The sequence below is a fragment of the Metopolophium dirhodum genome, chromosome 5, assembly GCF_019925205.1.
Source record: "Metopolophium dirhodum isolate CAU chromosome 5, ASM1992520v1, whole genome shotgun sequence".
Taxonomy (NCBI): Eukaryota; Metazoa; Arthropoda; class Insecta; order Hemiptera; family Aphididae; genus Metopolophium; species Metopolophium dirhodum.
The window spans coordinates 36,701,432-36,721,661 of NC_083564.1; the positions used below are offsets into that span (position 1 = coordinate 36,701,432).

Sequence of the window (20,230 nt, forward strand, 5' to 3'; positions counted from 1 at the left end):
GGTACTTAATGGGTAAAATAAGCTTAACAATTTAATGGTTTATATGTGATATGTCAAAATTGTACAAGCATATACAAAATAATATAGGTAGGTATGCAGCGCAGTCGTTCGTACTTTGGTGAAGTCTTTTCGTCTACGACCATGGCCGGTTGTACCGTGTACGTGCTGACCGGAAACAATTTCCGGATATTTCTCTGGTTGCCGACCCTGTGCTCCTGGACGCTAACGCCCGACCATCCATCGGTTACGCTCATCACCGACTCCGAGTGATGTCTCTGCGGCGCCGACACCTTGGCGCTATGCGCAATGAGCTGGGTGGTTGCCCGGTGGTGCCCGCCACTGGACACGGTGCTCAAGTCACTGTTGGAACCGTGCCACTTGAGCGTTTCACTAGACGAACCGGAGCTGGCACTCGAGTCCCTCCCCTGGGTGGCAGCGGGTTTCTCTGAGTCTTTGCTGTTGACGACCACGACTGCTGATTCGCTGTCTCTCCTTAACCTGCAAATAAGTCCACCGTTGTGTTAGAAATGGAATGTTCAAAAACGGGTTGTTCATTTAATCCAATTATATTATATAGTATATTATATACCTGTCCAGGAACGGGGTTGACGTGGAATCGGTGCTGGACACGTAACTGTGGTACCCTTCGCTCTGCGCGTACGAGGTCTGGTGTTGATGCGAGGGCACTGATTTCTCGGTCAGGCTGATCTGGGACGTGGACTTTTCCTCGTAGATCCGCGTGTAGTGCTCCAGCTCTTCCTTGGTCAGATGGCTGGACAACGCGCTGTCGCTACCGTCGAAACAGCTTGAGTACTCGTCTGTTTCTCGCTGCGGAAACAAAAAACACAATTTTCAAAATATATAACAACAGTGTAATAAAAATATACGTCGACGTTTCCGCCAAAGAGCCTATATATATTAGTAAATCTGTCACTAACGTGCGGCGAGTCGTCGTAAGCTCTGGAATACTTTTCTAGCTGCGCTTGCGTGAGCTGAGACTTCGGGTCCGACGGATCCGACAAGGAGGTCGTCGATAATGGCACACAAAAATGTTTCTCAGCGGTCTGCTGCAGTCTTTCCACGTAACCGCCACCACCGCTTTTGGATCTCATTGACCGCACCCGGTCCAGCAGCTCGGGTTTGCCCTTTTCGCAACGCTCCATCACGGTCTTCAACTGTTCAAAAAAAAAACATGTCCATGCCATTAATGTTGCATAAAATATAATATTAATATGTCACACAGTGTAATATTATATAACGTGAATAATGAATATACGATCAATAGACAATAAGATATATGTCTTAATGACATGCCAATAATAATCGTCCCTAAATTGTGCTATCATTACATTATTATTTTGATTAGATGTATTTATATAAAACTACATAATATTAATCGATGGTATTGGCTGAGTGGTGTTTCCCCGTCACATGCATATAAAATGTATATATACATACAGGTATATACGAACAATGGCTCGGGGTCAAAAACTTCGGCGGCATCTAAGTCTGGTCGACAGCATATTATAATATATTGTAAGCCCTAATACTCAAACCGGTTTCGTTAAACAAACATTTATCCGCGCACCGCCGCTGCCGTACACACCGAAAGTGTTTCGCTCGTTATTCGCATCCGACACGCCTGGTTCTCCGCGGTGAGCGAAGCCCGTCCGACGACAAATCGATTCACAACGAACACCGGACACGGTTCGTCAACACGAATAGTGCACCGGAATTCTTTGCGGGAGAAGAGCGTTCGACAACGACGATAAACATAATTATTGTATAATAATATTTTATAGATAACGAGAGTGTGCAGTGTGTAATACAACAACAAGGCGAGCTATGAGCTACGGGTCGGCGATTAGAATTCGAAAAATCGCAAGGACACGAGGACAAAATATAGGAACACACTACGCGAAACACCCTGCATTAATGGCGAGTGCACGTCGCGGGCCCGGTTGAATTAATACCTGTTGGAAATTACACAGACTGCAGTTATACCCATGATCTACACACTCTCTGTCGCTGCAGCTGAGCAACGTACAGACGACTGCAACTGCTACAGGTCGAGTGCACCGACTTCGGCGGAATCACAAAAATGCACCGTCGCGCATACCGCGTCCTTTGCCCGGCGCGCAGTCGTCATCGTCATCATTATCGTTAGCGCGCTTTTTTCCGAGAACGTTTTACCGAGAGCATAATATTGTATAGTATATTACATACATTTACCGCTCGATAATCGCAGGGTATAGGCTCTTTTTGGAATATTTTTATAAACGAAACTGTACATCATTAATTGTCGCTTCCACTATGCGTGGCGAACAAAATCGATATTTCAAACGTCTCAAATCGTCGTCGCCGACGAGGAGGTGTGACCCCGGGAGGTATAATATGTTATTATAATGCCAGCGATCGCGCGAAACAACATCGATTATTAACAACGACAACACTATTTATAATGATCGACACCAATCGGATTCGGTTGTCGGACCGAGAACGCGCGCGCGACGACCACGAAATCGCCAATAATATTATTATTATTACACAGCCACGGCGATAAATATCGTAATCATGATATATTATATTTTAAGGCGTGTGTCGTACCGGCGGAGCGTGAAGCGTCCGAAGACCGCGCGATTCAAAGTCAGTGACCCGTCTCGAGACGCGGTGGCGTCGTCAAGTCCCACATTATAATATTACTGTACGGCCAATAATGTCGCCTTTAAAATAATATTATGAACTATAGCGTTGAAATTATTATTAATTATTCGTAAATCACGCGCGGGCGGGGTCGTATGTGTACATAATAATATTATCATAATAACGTCTCGCCTAGTGTTACGAAAATATATATCATAATAATATTATGTATTGTCATCGTGAGTTTCCTGAGAGAGGAAATTTCGAACCAATTAATGACGGTTTTGCAACGAATTCGACCGGCGAGACTATCTAGCTGTTTGTATTTTTACGTTTTGTCGAATATCATACTCCTCCTCCTCCGAAGGTTTGTATTTTCTACATATTTTTCCATCGACTTTCACCGATCCACTCGCGTTCTTCGAGCATCTAGGCTGTGGCCGCAGAGGCGACGACGTTTTAGGCGAACGTACACGATATCATATCGTGTAAAAAAATCCGAGACGATAAGACGTATTATAATATGAGTTTGTCGTAAATATAAAATATATTTGTGTGTACACGAAAGGAGATCGATGATAAATAATGACGAGATGATTTCTCGCGCACAGGTCCGATTCTTCCCCCCATTTCCACGTCAGTGTGGGCGGCGCGACATGATAATAATAATTAATATTCTATTGGTTAGGTAAATATTATTACTACAGCTACTACAGGCTGTATAATATTTTATAATATGTCTATAATAATATTTATATTGTGTGCACTCGTGTTTACTTGTTGCGTGTACAGCCCGTTGGACAGTCTCTTGGGATACGGCCGGACGATGGGCGGCGGTTGTTCCTTCGGGTAACTAATGCTGCTGCTGATGCCGCTGCTACCCGTCTGCTCTTCCGCCCAGGACTTTCTGGCCGCGGTGACGGACATTCCATTGCTTTTGACGGTCGTCGCTGTGGCGGTGTTGGCCGGACAGGATGGAAATTTTTCGTGTCCGCAAGTCGCGTCCTTGACCTATAAAAACGGATCGTTTGTATACACTCACATGTTTGCGTTTCTTTATTATCGTAAACATACTACACACACATGCAATGATATTATTGTACTTTATTATATTATAACGACATTGACAATATAGCGGCGACCCAAAAACCGCGAAAACACCGAATCTTAACGAAAGTGTCGGCGATACTACAATAATTGTAGTAGGTATCTAAATAATTATTATTCGGATTGACCTTGTCGTCAGAAATAGATAATGAAATTCAACGCGCGCATGTTATAATTATTGTTTATAAATTAACCAATCGATCGAGACAATAATCGGAGACCTCATTGTTTCTGTCGGTAGTGCGTGCGACAGCGTACGTATAGTCTGCGCGGTAGTTGGTATATAATATAATATAATAATGCAACAAGTACGCCGCCGACGAGTATGTTGTTGACGAACGAGAGACGGAAAAAATTCCCTCGGATATGCGGCGGCGACTATGATTCTTCCGACTACATCGACCTCAAATTCGTCCTTGACGGAGACCTTTTTTTTGTTTTTTCATTTAAGTACGACTACCATTGTATAAGCCGAACACCCACTGACGGAATTTTTTCATATTTTTTATACGCACACACGACGTGCATCAATCGATATAATAATATAACTGGTTCATCATCACGTCGACGAAGAGCACACCGTACCTGGTTCGAGTCGCCGAGTATAATATATTTACGTCGATGAATACTGTCGATATAATAATATTATATAGTATATTATACACATGGAAAAAAAAATGAAAATAATATATTTTCAGATGCCTTATAATATGCGTTATACCAATACGGTTTCGAATTTATTTTAAAATCATTTTTATGATAACTCTTGTTTGTGCCGCACAAATCATGTAGGTAACAATTTATTATTTAAAACGATATCGATGGAAAAGAAGAAAATGTGTATAATTATTGACACGTGTTTCATAAGGAATGATTATAAGTTTTATTTTCTGCACCTGTAGCATTAAATTATTTCAAATGCAATTTATTATCTCATAAGTCATGACGTTAAGTATTTTCAATTTTGTATGGAATTGCATTGAAATAATCCAGGGAATTATTACTACAGCAATGTTTTTGTTTTTAAACACATTCAATTTTTTAAGGACTTGTTTTTTATGCATATAATTATATTAATTTTAACGATGTTTTGTAAGGTTCCCATTCGCCTCGAAGTGTTTATCTGTTTTTAATTAAAATTATACGTAGGTAGTGACTAGAGGTGAAGAATATAGTGAATACTATATATGCGTACATCATAGGTATTATATTATGATATTGGAATTTAAAATAACTTATGATATTATAGGAAACGGAACAATATAACAAACAATAGTTAAATGTCATTAGCTAATGCGGTAAACTATTTAGCAGGTTACAAGAAACATGATGCATTAATGACGCCGGTTTTCGTAGTAAAATCTTATGGAAATGCGTGCATTTTTTCGAGGTATGTGACGTGATACGATATTCTGGAAACTAACAGCGAACAAACAGATGAAAGCACAAGAAACGTATAATAATATATTTCGGCAATAATTTACCGACAGTAATAACACTAATGAGTTATTTTGTATTATATCGTTATTTATATTATATCGAAGGCATTATGGGCATATTATATCGATTTTTAAAGTTCCACTGTGATAAATTATTACGAGTGCAATACCTATTTTATTGTCATAGTTTTAAATCATATTGCGGCCTTTCTGCAGTGTACCGCATCATATATTTACACACACGCGAATAACAGATTTTAGATACGTGTATAGATCAGTATTTAGTTTAATTTATTTTTACATTACACTAATGCACGCTGCGAGTTGTTAATTTGTAATTTAACTTTCTAATTGTATATTAATTATATTAATTAAAATTTAAAATAATAATGGTTGGCTCCCCTATTAAATAACACTTTCCAATGATTCGCCGACGAACACGGAACGCAATAAAATTGTGTGTTCCTATTATAAGCCTAACCCGAGATAATAATATTATAAATAGTGTGATGATATCGTTATAGGAGTTTGCAGGTTGTATTCGTCGAAAAACAAGTTCGGAGATAAATATAGCGTGGTAGCTGTTATAGGTATATTGTATATTATTATTATGCGCACACACGCAGAAGAAATGTATCATACATTTTTGTGGTTTGATATCGGTGTTGTACAAATCGGACGAATATAAAAAAACATTTAGATTAAATTTTTTCGCGCTATACCACATGCTGTTGCAGTGTTGCGAATGTAACAGAATAGATTAATCTATTATATGTCATAATAATAACCACGGAAGGCGTTTAATAAACTTGATAAAAAAAACCGTTGATTACGCACGAATGTCAACTCGTCCCGTAGTAGATGGTATACGGGGTGGGTGATTCACCAAACATCATTTATACAATTATTATACATTTATTAAAATTCTGAGTTACTTTACGAGTCGTCATAAATTATTGACCTTTTAAATACTTAAATTTTTTATACCACTTAAGGAGTGACGTGTTTAAAAATATGAAAACCATCCATTTTTACTTTAAATTGTCAAGCACATTGATACATCTAGTTTTTTTCCGGAGGGGACATTTATAAAAAAGTTCAGCGTTCCCAACCCATTTTTATATCAATAGGCGGAATGTCGGGTAAATTACAATATTATGATTATGATTAAATTAAATTTTTTTTCTTCAATGCTTATATTTAATAATGTATCCACGCTGTGCAATAAGTTATGTGCAATATTATATTAAAATAGATTATTATAAAAAAATTTAAATAAAAAAAAACTCACATCCACGGGTGGCAGTGGGGCCCTGTGTCGGGGTATGTGTCCGTCGCAGGTTTCAGTCATGCGGGCCGTTACTCGACCGGACTTGACGACGCCGTTGTTGCCGTGCGATGAGCGGTTTTCCTTGCTGCTGGGCAGTTCTCTGATGGTGGCCACGGCGGAACAGTTGGCCTTAGCGAACGATCCATCGTTTCGTGTTCTATGGAAAAAAATTAAAAATTAGTCCTCTTGAAGACTCAATGTAAGATGTATAATATTGTATATTGAAACGATCAGAATAATTATTTAAAACACACGGCGCAATACCAGACATTTTTGGTTGGGATATTGTCCAATCAAGAAATATATATATTATTGACATCACATTAAATGTTTTTATTAGAAAAATAGTGTGCAAGGATGCCCCTCATTCCTGTTTGGATCCAGAGTACAGCCCTTCAGCTGCGACGAATGTATAATAACGTATTATAACGCTTATAGTATAATTTGTGCGGTTCGTATTAAAATTAAAAAACCGAAAGGCGCCGGAAGCGTCGTACCGTAGGTATAAACAAAATAATATTATATTAATATAGGCGGCAGTCGTCGCGCTCGCATTCGCGATTCACCGCAAGACCGTGACGGATCGATGGTCTCGTAGCAATGGTATTTTTTAATTTGAATCGTCGTAATTATCGTTATTTTTTCTACAATGACATTTGAGTCGAAAAAAATGTACAATAAAAAATACGACTACTGTGGCAGAATAATATTATAGTCGATTGTCATTACACACCGGCCGGCGAGGACCGACCGAGACGCGATTACACCAACGACAGCGCGTCCGAAACCTGGTGACACTATAAACCTGCAGGTGACATTATATTATATTATTACTTGTTAATTTTTAGTTAGCGTCATACTACATGACTACTGCTGTTTAGCTTATTTACTAGAAGTAGTACGAATGCAATGTGTGCAAAGTGTTGAGGGGCCGATCGACGGACCTAACAAGGATACACGAATTACACCGGGTACATGGTAGCGTAATAATATTATTCTGATCTGAAAAAGGGTGGTTACGTAATCAGTGGAAAAGTAGCCTATTTCTGTTAAGCAACTTGATCAAAACACTAGATAGACTTGGAAATGTTTTTGAAGCCAACAAATGGCCGAAATTCTCTTATCTAAGAGGTGAATGTTTACATTTTCATAACACTGATAAAGATATTATTGTTATCAATTGATCATATTAATTAATAATTAATATTTAATATTATAAAGTTACGTTTAAACTTTAAAGTTGAATAGGTAGTTTATGATTTTAATAACTTAACTTACTTACAAAAGTCTTAAATACATATTATTAACTTTAAGCTTATTCAACAGTTATGTAAATTTAAAATTATGTAATGAGTGCATGTGTATATATAGTATATATATTATTTTATAAAAATTTGTTCTATTGTAAAATATTAAAAACAATCTGCATTAATTAACAATTGTACATACATTTATTATTTTTGAAATATTTTATTTCAAATCAATAAAATAAAACTGGTATATTACCTTATTTAATAATAAAACAAATGTTTAAAAAAAAATGAAACAAAACTGGTACCTATACTAATACTGCCTAGTATTGGCGAAATCTACAATAATAATAACAATAATAATAATAAGATATTTATGATAATATTTATATAATATAATATATATATATAAATATTATGTGTACGTATACATTATATAAATAATGCGCAAACGACAAACGTTATAATGTATATAAATATATATTATATTTATTATTATAAATTTGAATATTTTCACTGTTACACTTAATTTAAATCCGTTCCCTAGAAATTATCAACATAAGATAACACAACAGTGTATATCTGTCGTGCGTGCTTATTGTAATAAAAATAATAATAATACGGGTATGCATGAATACGATTCATCGACTTCACATGATTTATGCGCATACCTCGCCCATACATCGCGTCATAACAGGTAATAATAATATGAATTATAAATAGAGTTCTTATTATATAGTAACGAGATGTAATAATAACAATAATAATTAATAATAATATTATACTTGCAGGCCATGCCATGGTCACATAAATTATAAATTATTATAATAGGGGTATGACACCGTCGTCTGGGCGCAGATATCATTCGTAGTCACTATTTTGTTGTCCGGCTCGGGGTGTTTTCATACAATATAATATTATAATAACGAGTATAGTTTAATGGACGTTACTGGGTGCGCGTAAATAATTCCACGAATTGAAGTTGTGTTTATTATTGTGTTATACTAATAATAAAAAATATATATTAATAATAATAATAATAATATATGAAAATTCATTATGGCAAACCACAGAGTGCACGTTTGAAGTGTTTAAAACCGGTTTTATGGTATATTAAAATCGCGTGCGTGCGTGTGCTTGGTACGTTCGGTTAAATCGTCCGAAATGCTTTGTCACTCGACATCGTACACGCGTATGAAAAAAACAACAATTATTTCTTTTTTATCAGTTTGCGCATTACACGGCTGAATCGTACGTGGTTTAAAAAGAATCAAAACGGTGTGGACGTGTGGTATACAAATAATATATTTGCAGTGATCTCGTTTGAACGATGTACGTTTTATTATCCATATAATAGATTTTACTTGAACTTTTAACCACGATGGTGAGATGAAAACTAAATTTGTAACGTTGCATAACGCATAAGTTTTGACGCGAGTTTGTGATTAAAATATTCATAATAATTTAATATTATTTTATCGTATGTTTTTAAATATTTGTCAAACATTATGTACAGTTAGACACGAAAGCCAGGGTCACGTCGTCTGTCGGGTTGAGCTCGGTGGCCTAAAGGTGGGTTCCACTACATACGTTCACTTGTACGTTCATTTATTGACCGGGTTAGATACGTTTGATGGGGTTAGGATTGGTAACATATTAGTTACCTCATAATACATTATATTCTTATGTTATCGATATACAGCCGTGTACAGGAAATTGTCGAATTAAATCCTACAACACAGTATTGTGGTTAATTGTAATAACGTATTAACACTCTGGTGTACCAAAAAATTACCATGTACACCAACCAATCACGGAAAAATATTTTTAAATTGTATGCACGTTCACGCAAACGTGTATATTGGAAACCCGCCTAGAAATGTCCTGGTAGATCATGGTTAGCGAAGGATTATAATGCCATTATTACAACAGCCAATCATACTATGATAAAAGGCAACGACGACGTGGCTATGTCCCGGCTTGATTCTTAATTGAGACGACCATATTGTTTACCACAATATCGCGGTCCATTTGACTACATAACCACGTGTTCTCCTATACAAAAATATAATAATTAATAATACTTTATTATACCTATGTTATTTTATGAACCGACGAACCGTGGTTGTGCTACCTATAAAATATAATATTATATACCTAATACAATTTTTTTTTAATCCGTGCACTGCATGGTGCACGCGCTATGTCAACAACAATAATAATTATCATTATCTTTCCGCACAGATTATGTGCCGCCCTCTCAATATGATTCTTATGGGGGTACATAATATTGTAATCCGTATAACATAATAATAATATAATATATTATATAATAATAATATGCGTATACCCACACAGTGCATGTGCACGGCCGAATGATTTATGTGTCGGAGCTACCGAATTTCCAGAGGTCACGCCCACTTCTGGCCGTATATAATAATAATAATAATAATATGATTATTATTCCGGGATATTATATTATATATTAGCCAGCCGCCGCGAAAAGCATCGCAACACTGCTGCAGCACACAGCTTCCTCCGGGCGGGAGATAGAAAAAAACGAGAATAAAATTAAAACGCAAGAGACGGGCCGCGCGCGCATTCCAGACATTGTCGGGAACCGGTTGTGACCGGCGGGTTTTTTTCGGGGAATGATATAGAAGTACTGGCTGCAACGACAATATTGCATAATCCGGACTTCCGAAAGGAGTTGACACCTACACGTGTAGACAGCATAAAGTCAGTATAAATTCGGCATCGACATTTGCAACGGAAATCAATAAGAAACACAACAATCCTTCTTGTAGCAGTGCGAACCTTTTTCGGGACACGTATCGATCGAACTAACAAAGTTTTAAAAAAATTGCAAGTTACAGACTTCCAGTAACATCATGTTGATAATAAATAGGTAATCTTTATACATTTTCTTCTCGGAGTGATCGGAAATTTAAAAGAATTTTTGAGATCAGGTGTGTTGTGTATATTGTATTAGTTTTAATGAAACGCAGCATCAACTTCATCCAGTGGTATATTTAGTATTTTTTTGGGGGGGGGGATGGATGACAATAATTTTAGGTTACAAAGTTGGGAGGGGGAGGGACAATAATTATATAATAGTACATGTATTTAAAGAGCTACAGGGGCGGATCTGAAAATACGCCCCTGACTTCATCCATTGCAATGTCTATCATTCCTTCGTTTAGATTTGATCGCATTTGTTGTGCGGAAAACTGGAAAATAAACTTTCGCAACTTTATAAGTATTTTTACGCATAAATAATAATATTGATTGTAGCTATACCTATGCCTAATGGAAGAAGCCACTTTTTTTGACTGAAAGAGAGTTCTAAACTTTCAACAAAATTAGAGTTATGGGTAATTTCGTACAATTTAGAAATAATCAATTATCATTTTCACTATAGCAATATTTCAGTACCTAAATTGTATTTTATCGAGTCGAAATATATTACTTGGTTAACCGTGGAAGGCTGCCGATCGATATAGCATCGGTTCGGGAGGGGGAGGGCTCCAATTATGGAGCACGCCAAAACGTTGGCCAGACATAGCCGTTTATACAACATGTTATATTGTACCTACAATCAATTAATGATATCGTTAACAGGTGATCGCCGGGATGATGATCTGTGTGGGAAACAACGACGTCGATCGGCAGACGGCGAACGCGGTAGGTAGGTACGTAGGTATATAGGCAGGTAGATAGGTAGGTATATAGGTAGGTATTCAGGCCGTGCGACAAGGTCGGCGAAATTTTTTTCGCGCTTTTTCCCTTCGTCGCGAGCGTTTACCGTTACTTAAACGCCGCCACGTCGCGCGCGTCTCAATAACGGTTAACGATTTATGTGTGGACGGAAGAAAGATTATATTATTATTATAAACATAATGCCGCGTGTGCGGAAACATCTATATATAGTAGGAAAAAAAATGACGATACATATCGCGTCGTTGAATATGCTGTTGTTGTTGTTATTATTATTTATTATTATATAACGCGTACAGTCGTACACCTTCGTACGTTACAGTATTGTATCATATTATAATATGTATATTCCGTGTACGCGCACGATATTCAAATATGAACGCGAAAACCGTTTAAACAATACGGCGGCGGCTCAAGTAAATTAAGGTAAGGTACTACATAATAATATTATGTGTGTGTGGAGTCTGCAGCAGCGGTAAACAGTCGCGTGTTCGTTATTGTCGTAGTCACCCGCGACGTCCGATGATGATGTCCATTGTGTTCGCGGATAGGTATATTGTATTATATTATATATTATTGTGTATACGCGCGCTTCCTACACAAAATGTTATAATTATTATGTAATGAGCGCGTGTTACAATATACTATTAAACACGCGCACTCGGAAGGTCACTAATTTGAGTCGTTTTTAAATTGTATAGATAACTGCGGAACTTAATATACTATATGTAATTAGTAGATACCTATATCATTACTATAACGGGTCCGTCGCGAAATACCGATAAATACTGCAGCGGTCGTTATAGATCTATAATCTAATGTAAATATAAGAACACATATTATTACTGTATAGCGGTATATTATTATATTATGTCACGTTTGTTCTGTGTTCTGCTGCAGCGTGTGCATGTAAATAGAGATATCAATAATCGTATTCGAGGGGCTTCAAAGAGGAAACGTATTTTTTTTAGCGGTCCGAATTGTTGTATTCTACACGGGCGGAAGTATCGAGTACCGATAATGCACAATAATTTAGTGCCACAGATGCGTTTCGACGAGCTCCCCCGACCGCCAACCGTCTGTACATTAAACGCATTAATAGTACACTCGTCGGAAGGAATGCGTGCGCGTGCAAAAGAAACGATGAAAAAATAAAAAGTGATTCGACCGGAAAAAAACTGCTACTGCACCGAGCGAGACCTTACTGCGCTCGATCGGAAAACGTATTAGGTATACGTTTATATTATGTTGTGCATTCATTTTCCCTTCTTCACGTGCAGACAACTGCTGAAGCTGTGGCTATTTACGCGTGTTTTTTCTTCTTCCATATAATATTATTGAGTTTGAGCAAAGAAAACGTAGGTATCGAAGTATTTAGGTACTAAACGGTCGCTCGGTAACGACGCGATGAAAAAATTCAACTCTCGGAGACAATATTATTCAATAGTTTTAAGATAAAATGCAAAATCTAAACATTTTAAACATTAACATTCAGAGACCGGAAAAACGCAGTTAGAGTTAGGTTTAAGTGGTTCAAAAATATAAAATCTTTGTAAAAACGTGATTCGTATTATGGCGCTTTTTCATCGTGGCGACCCACGTGATACTCGCGTCGTGGGGAGGTTTTGCTCTATTTGCAGCAAAACTGAACAATCGTGGGTCACTCGACTGCCGACAATATAATATCAGCATGCTATGTATACAACAATAATAATCTCGACGAGACGTGTTTAAAATATAATTCGTAATAATAATTATTGCATAATAATAGATCTGTGCCCGCGCGGCCGAATAGCAATCAATTGAACTTCACACTCGCAGTATAAATTATTCAGACGCACAGAGGTGTGCACACGCGTACCTATTAGTATAGTAATAACTGTATAATCGTCGTCGAGTAGTTATTACGATGGTTTTTTTTAGCGGCGAATAATTCGGGGAAACCACCGCGTGCGTTAAAAAACCCCGACCGAGGTTATTATATTATGCATTATACGACGGAACATAAAAAGTTTATAATACATGATTCGATCGGTCAAATTATTCACAGTACGTTATACTATACATTGCGCATTTCAAACCGTAGGTATTTGTTGCATTCATCTCGTGAGATTTGATTTTAGACTTTAAATAATACACCGCCTCTACTGTCGAAAGATTGGATCCGATGGGATAATTCGATCGACATATTTTTTGACGTCTGACTGTCGAGATAATATTGGAAAATTGTTGTATCGACGCACCGCTGTTTAAATAAAACTAAGCTAAAACGTATGCAGATCGTTATTGTTACATACCAAAAATTGTGTTTTCATCAATGTAACAGCATATGATTTTCGTTTAAACCAAATTCGAAAGACATGTGCCGGAATTATGTGAGTTTATTGTAATGTATAATTACGCGGCCACAATGCAGGTCACACGAGCACGGAGTAACTGAGCGTAGGACGTCCTCTTTAAAGCGAATGTGTGTGTCTATATAGTACATGGTATACCTATTGGTATGTTGTATACTGGTATGTGCGGTATAGTAATTATTTATACGCGACGAGAGACCTTTGACCACACAATATTATATACGGGGGTGACTAAGGCGAACGCTACGAAACGGTTTCAATATTTTATGTCCTTTCTTTTTACGTACCTACACATTATATTATAATATGTTATTATTATTATATTAAATTATTATTATTATTATTATTATTACAATATATACACTACGGCGACCACATAATAATATAGTGTCATTATTATTAAACGTCGCCAAATCGATTTATAGCTATCTGCACCATCAAACGAAATAGTATATTATAATATTCGTTGCATCATAACGTCAAGCGCCGTATGGTATAATATAATATGTGTCTCGCCGACCGTACTAATAACTTTGCAGCAGTAGTGTCTAAGCATTATAAAACGCCCACGTGAGGCATATAAAAAATTCCGTCACATTTTCACTTTCGCCTCGGACCGAATTTTTTTAACGACGTTAACGACTCTTGTTCATTATTTCCATAAAATTCCACAAAATTTGCAGCGTAAATCGTAATAATAATGTATCGTAATGCACATACCGTGCACATTTCGTACCTATGTTAACTATTATTATTATTATTATTATCCTGTATCCATACGGTTTTATTTATTTATATTCGCGACCGATGGACTTATCTCGTGGCTATAGTTACCGCGTCTATGGTATGCGTAACAAATGCGTATATACATAATATTATACACACAAGCACAACACATGTGTTTTGTGCATTGGCAATGAAAACCGGTTGTTTTGTGGCCGTGAACCGGTGTCGCCGGCCGAGGAATTTTTGCACTTGTCCGACCTAACCTGCGAGCGGAGCGCGCACCGTTCGACCGCGGTGCGCACACTGTATAATAATATAATACATATATAATACCTAATATAATATTATATTATACAGACTTCAAGACTTGTATTATATTATATACGGCGTACACACGACACACACGCCCCTCGCGCCAGCCCGACTGCGCTTTTAAGCGCGAATTCATTAAATCCGAGTAAAACGCCCTCCCTCGGCACTTTTCGCCGGGAGTTAATCTCCTGCAGTATTATAATAATAAATAAAAATAAGCGCGTTGTGTAATTACGCGAACTGTGCGCGTTGTATATTATAATATTATTTCCGAACGCGGCGATTATAATTATTATATCAGCTGATGTTACTCATATATTTTATACACACACAATAATAATAACAAGCTCCGTCGTCGTCTCGTTCGTCAGTATATTATAATATGTAACGACCGAAATTTTTTTTCGAAAAAAATTGACAAACGAGTGACATTACCAACTCACACGCACGCGTGCAGTGCACATACGGTTCGCCGACGCTCGAACCGGTGTTGCCGGTCAAAACGTTTTGACAGGCGGAATTTTAATGAGAGTCTGATGATAATTGAGAACAGCGCGCCCACGCAACCGACCGTGTAATGGATACGATTACGGCGGCGAACGAGGGTTTTGCAACCTGTGCAAATGGACCAAGCCATTAGAGCGGGCGGCGGACATGACGTGTATCAGCGCGGCAGCACCACTTGCGTCTATTACAAATCACAGCGCGATAACGCGTGAAGAATCGTCTCGAGTCCGCTCGGCTTCCATATTACATGACGTGCGTTAAAATATACTAATATTATAATATTAGGTGGCTACCTGAATACCTTTATTATACCTATTATGCAGCGCGTGATGAAGTTAGAGGTTAGGTTTCCTGAATTTGTGCTTACAAATATATATTCTCGAATTGCGCGTAAAACGTTTCAGTGTGGTCAAAGTTCAAAAAGCTCTATGAAGCTGCATGTGACTAACTTCAGTTATTAGGAGAAAGGGAGGGGCGACTCATAAGTTTTGAATTTTGCTTACAAATATTTTACTAATTGCTCACAAATGCCCAACATTTTGACATGTGGCAAAAACGGCTATGTTTTGAAGAAGTTGGATGCGTTTTAAACGTTAGTGGATATAGACAATGGTTGAGCTTACAAATGACCAATTTATGCTTACTTATGACGTATGTAGATAATAATAATTGAGAAAACACTTTTGAATTTGGGTGGCGAACTTCACGGATCTTAAGTTAGGTTATAGTTATACTATAGGTATTATACATATTATATAATGGTATATAGAATGACGATATGCTCACAAAGTTTGTATATAACTTACCGGAAAAAAAAGTAGATACATAAAGGCGTGGACCGAGTAAAAGTTTCCAATAAAATCGTTTTCGATGACTTTTACTGCCGTGTTTTGACGTGCTTCCTCGTTTCTCCCTCCGCAACCATCCCACAGCCTCTCGCTAACGCTAGAGTCGAAAATGTCGCGCCGTTTATTGTCATAGTCTCAACTCTATACTGCACACGGAGTAGATCACGAGTCAATGAATGAAATATTATTCCCCAAACAAACGGATCGCGTGAAAGTGCGTACATATTATATTATTATTATTATCATCTCGACGCGTATTCATGTATAGGTTAGCACCGCATGGCTATTATAACACGGCCGAAACTCGCGTATAAATGTGGGTCATTGCGCGCGCGCGGCCTGTATCGCGTGGCTCGTTCCGGGATCGATCGTGATCGAAAATTCGAAACAAAGATCGATTATTATTATAAGACATATTGTTTCGAGAGAGTGACACACGCCGTTCGGGATTAACACGAGCATTATTATTATTGTGTATCGTATACGTACGCCACGTGGTATTGCTCCGGTTTCTTTTTTTTGTTTTGTTTATCTCTCCTTATCCATCTTCACTGGCTCGGCGGTGTGTAAGTCTCGATCATTATAGAGCAACGCAGCAAATTGTTATAAATAATAATTAAAAAGAAATACCATATTATAATATAGGCACGCGGGTATGTACCTGTAGTCAATACCTATACCAATACTTTGTCGAGTAAATTTCGAGCGTCGATTCGGCGACGGCCTTGGACAATCTCGCTGCGTGTGACACGCGCGCCATCAAACAATATATTGATACATACATGTACATAATAAAATAAAGACCCGACAGTGCGGTGGGTTGTACCGACGGAACCTTGATGGAATTTAATTAATGAAATTTCGGGCGCGAATACGAACCGACGACGACGATGACGGCGGCGAAGGGGATGTCACGATAAGTTTTTTTTAGTACGACGACTAAAGCGCAGATATATACGAGGCAAAGATTTTTGGCCCCGATATATATCGCTGTACGTACAGCACGCTGTTGTCGCGGTCTTCGAATCGGAGATGAGGTCACGGCGGAGTTCGTTTTTGTTCACAGTTCACATGTTATTATTATTGCGATAATAATATTATATATGATATTATGATGTACTCGATCGAGCGAAAATAATATTATAAAATAAAGCGATTTGATTGGAAATACGATTACTACAGCATAATGTTATCATAATATAATATCAGTAGGTAAAGTATAATATAATAATGTAGACGACCTGACGACCGCCGGACCAATGGGGCATTGCAATTTGCAACTATATATATTATACTATACTCCGTGAAATAATAAACTAAACGAAGGCTCCGCGAAGGTGGATGATTTGAAAATATAAAAAAATGATTAAGTCGTATTCGATAAATCGATGAATTTGAATGAACTGCAGTATAGTCACAGTAAATATACAACATATAATACACTAAGATATTATGCGCCGATAAAACCGATCGAGAGACCTATATATAACAATAATATGTCCCAATGTGATACATACAATGGAGCAATATTAAAACATACTATGGATAAACGGGAGCATGTACCTACCTGTAAACACACGTTTGACACGAGACTACAAGAGTGACTTTTGTCAGGCCTACAACAGTTGAAAGATTTCCGCATCTATTCTGGGAATTGAAAAGAATGAGCCACGGTAGAAAAAAACGTGCGACTCGACACGGTTAAATAAAATCACGAAGATATAGTCTTCTATCCTCGCGTCAAACGTTGTTAGTATAATAACATATAATAATTATAATGGCATCGTGTTATGCGATAATGTTTATAAATTGTATAACTAAACAAAAAATTGCCTTAATTATTATCGTGTACATATACCTCTACTTATTGCGAAATACCTTAAACATTATTAGAGTCAAATTTCGTTGTTTTCAGTTCTAGTTTTTTAGTACCTTGCCTATCAACCGATAATGCGCGACTATCATCATTCGTACAATGCTGGGCGACTGCTGCAATATACATACGGAGACGTACAGAATTAATAGTTTTATCTACACTCAGACGTAATTAATGATAATATTCAAACACGTAAATACACCACAATTTTTTTTCGTTATATGATTCAACGTTCTATCCGCATGGACGTTTTATACATAATAATTTTGTTCACTAATCATTTATACAGACGGTTACAAAAACAAGAAAAACTTATTTTGCTACCACCAACTGTTATCGAGTTCTAAAATACCCAATCGCGCTGGCTAACGTATAAAAATTCTGCAATGTAAGTCGTGGAATACATGATTATAATAATATTATAATATCATAATGAGTATGTTCGTCGTATAAACACTATAAACGTCTAGCGGTCGACCGTTGCGATTTTTACGCGCAGGACTACTTAATAAATTATAATAAAAAATATAATACAAATATTTTGTTATACGATATAATAAATAATATAATATATCGCTCATGATACGAGTGCGGTTTATATGTATCATATGTTTAATGGCTACTAATATATATGTAAATTAGGAAAACAAACATCCACTGTAATATGCAGAGGAATGAATTTGGTACCTACTATTCGCTGCGATATTCAAGGAGACGGTATTTTTTTTAACTGTATATAATATTATAGTAATAACATTATGTACATTCGTAATATAATAATCTACGGTATGGTTATATATATATCGACTTAATTATTTATTCACAAATTAGCTGCAGGTTGACAACTCGTCTATCCGCAGTAATGCAGTATATTCGCGCGTTTTATGTGCTTGTGCCTGGTTATTATACTATGTACTATATACAATATTACATTTTATCCGGGGAGTGGAATCAACCGGGTGTAGAAACGAGGACCAGGCAGTCATCAGAATTAAATAAGTAAAAAATAATTTTTCTATTTTGTTAGCGATATAAAAGCACAACGCGGAGAAAGAAAAATTGGTATTATCCCCGAACAACGATATTCGGCATAGGCATAAAACATTTTAGGAAACTGAACGTCAATCTCGTTTGCAGCACAAATTATTGAACCATATCATATGTTTTGTATTGTGTGTATATAATATAATATTTATAATACCTGTTGTGGCCATTGTGCATTTGGAACGTAATTTCAACGTAATTCGTAAATAATGTAAACCTGTGTGAAAGAGAATACCCAACGGCCAGAAGAGGATGGAAGAAAAAATACCGCGTAAATCGGGGTAAAATAAAAATTATTTTTATTTGTTTATGTTATTATATCAGTTTAAAGAACAATCTTCGTTATAAACAACGCACCTGCCAAATTTAGCACTTGCTGTCGACAGTGTAGAGATCGTTGAAAAACGTTTATTTCTATGTAATATGTTATAAATATACGCAAATCTTACACGCGCGGTATTTATCACTATGGCGCGAATCGAAGCGAAATATTTAGATACCTATAATCATATTGTTTGCTTAGTGTGTAGAAAAGGTGAAGGTGGTGGAGCGGCAGACACTGGTGTCAGTACTCATCGGACATACGCAGAGACATTACAATATGTATATTAGTCAATAATTGAATAATGTATATACGCAGGTAATCACGAGTTACAACTTACATTATTAAATACATTATCTTGAGTACCTACATATTTATATACAGATATTGTACGTAGTGACGTAGACACATTTTTCAGAACCGTTCGGGCGACAGAGACCGCTCGGCCCGTCGAAAGTTGTGCAACACTTCTCTGCAGTGACGAAAATAATACAAAATAACATATTATATATATATATATGTATACTAGATACAAGCGCACACCACGGTGCACGTGTAACTCTATTCGTGTTATATGATAATATTATTATAATAACGGTGCAGGCGGCGTCGCACACAATGTAATAATATCTGCAACTATATAGGTACATCGTACATATAAGGTCTGCGGGGCGTTTTCCAAAGCTTTTCGGACCTACCAGCGCCCGCGGCCGACGACCACGTAACACGTCTTTAGAATATTTTCGAGAGAA

General features: G+C 37.1%; 1 protein-coding gene across 2 annotated transcripts in view; it reads right to left on the minus strand.

Annotated features, from left to right (window-relative positions):
- LOC132944092 (protein Shroom) overlaps positions 1 to 20,230 on the minus strand; it is a 181,735-nt gene that overhangs the window by 53,982 nt on the left and 107,523 nt on the right. For both annotated transcript variants that reach the window (XM_061013263.1, XM_061013264.1), the window contains 5 exons: positions 6,481 to 6,676; positions 3,421 to 3,654; positions 939 to 1,175; positions 590 to 828; positions 115 to 498 (listed from right to left, as the gene is read on the minus strand). In XM_061013263.1, the coding sequence (XP_060869246.1) occupies positions 115 to 498; positions 590 to 828; positions 939 to 1,175; positions 3,421 to 3,654; positions 6,481 to 6,676 (1,290 nt within the window). The remainder of the gene's footprint in view (positions 1 to 114; positions 499 to 589; positions 829 to 938; positions 1,176 to 3,420; positions 3,655 to 6,480; positions 6,677 to 20,230) is intronic.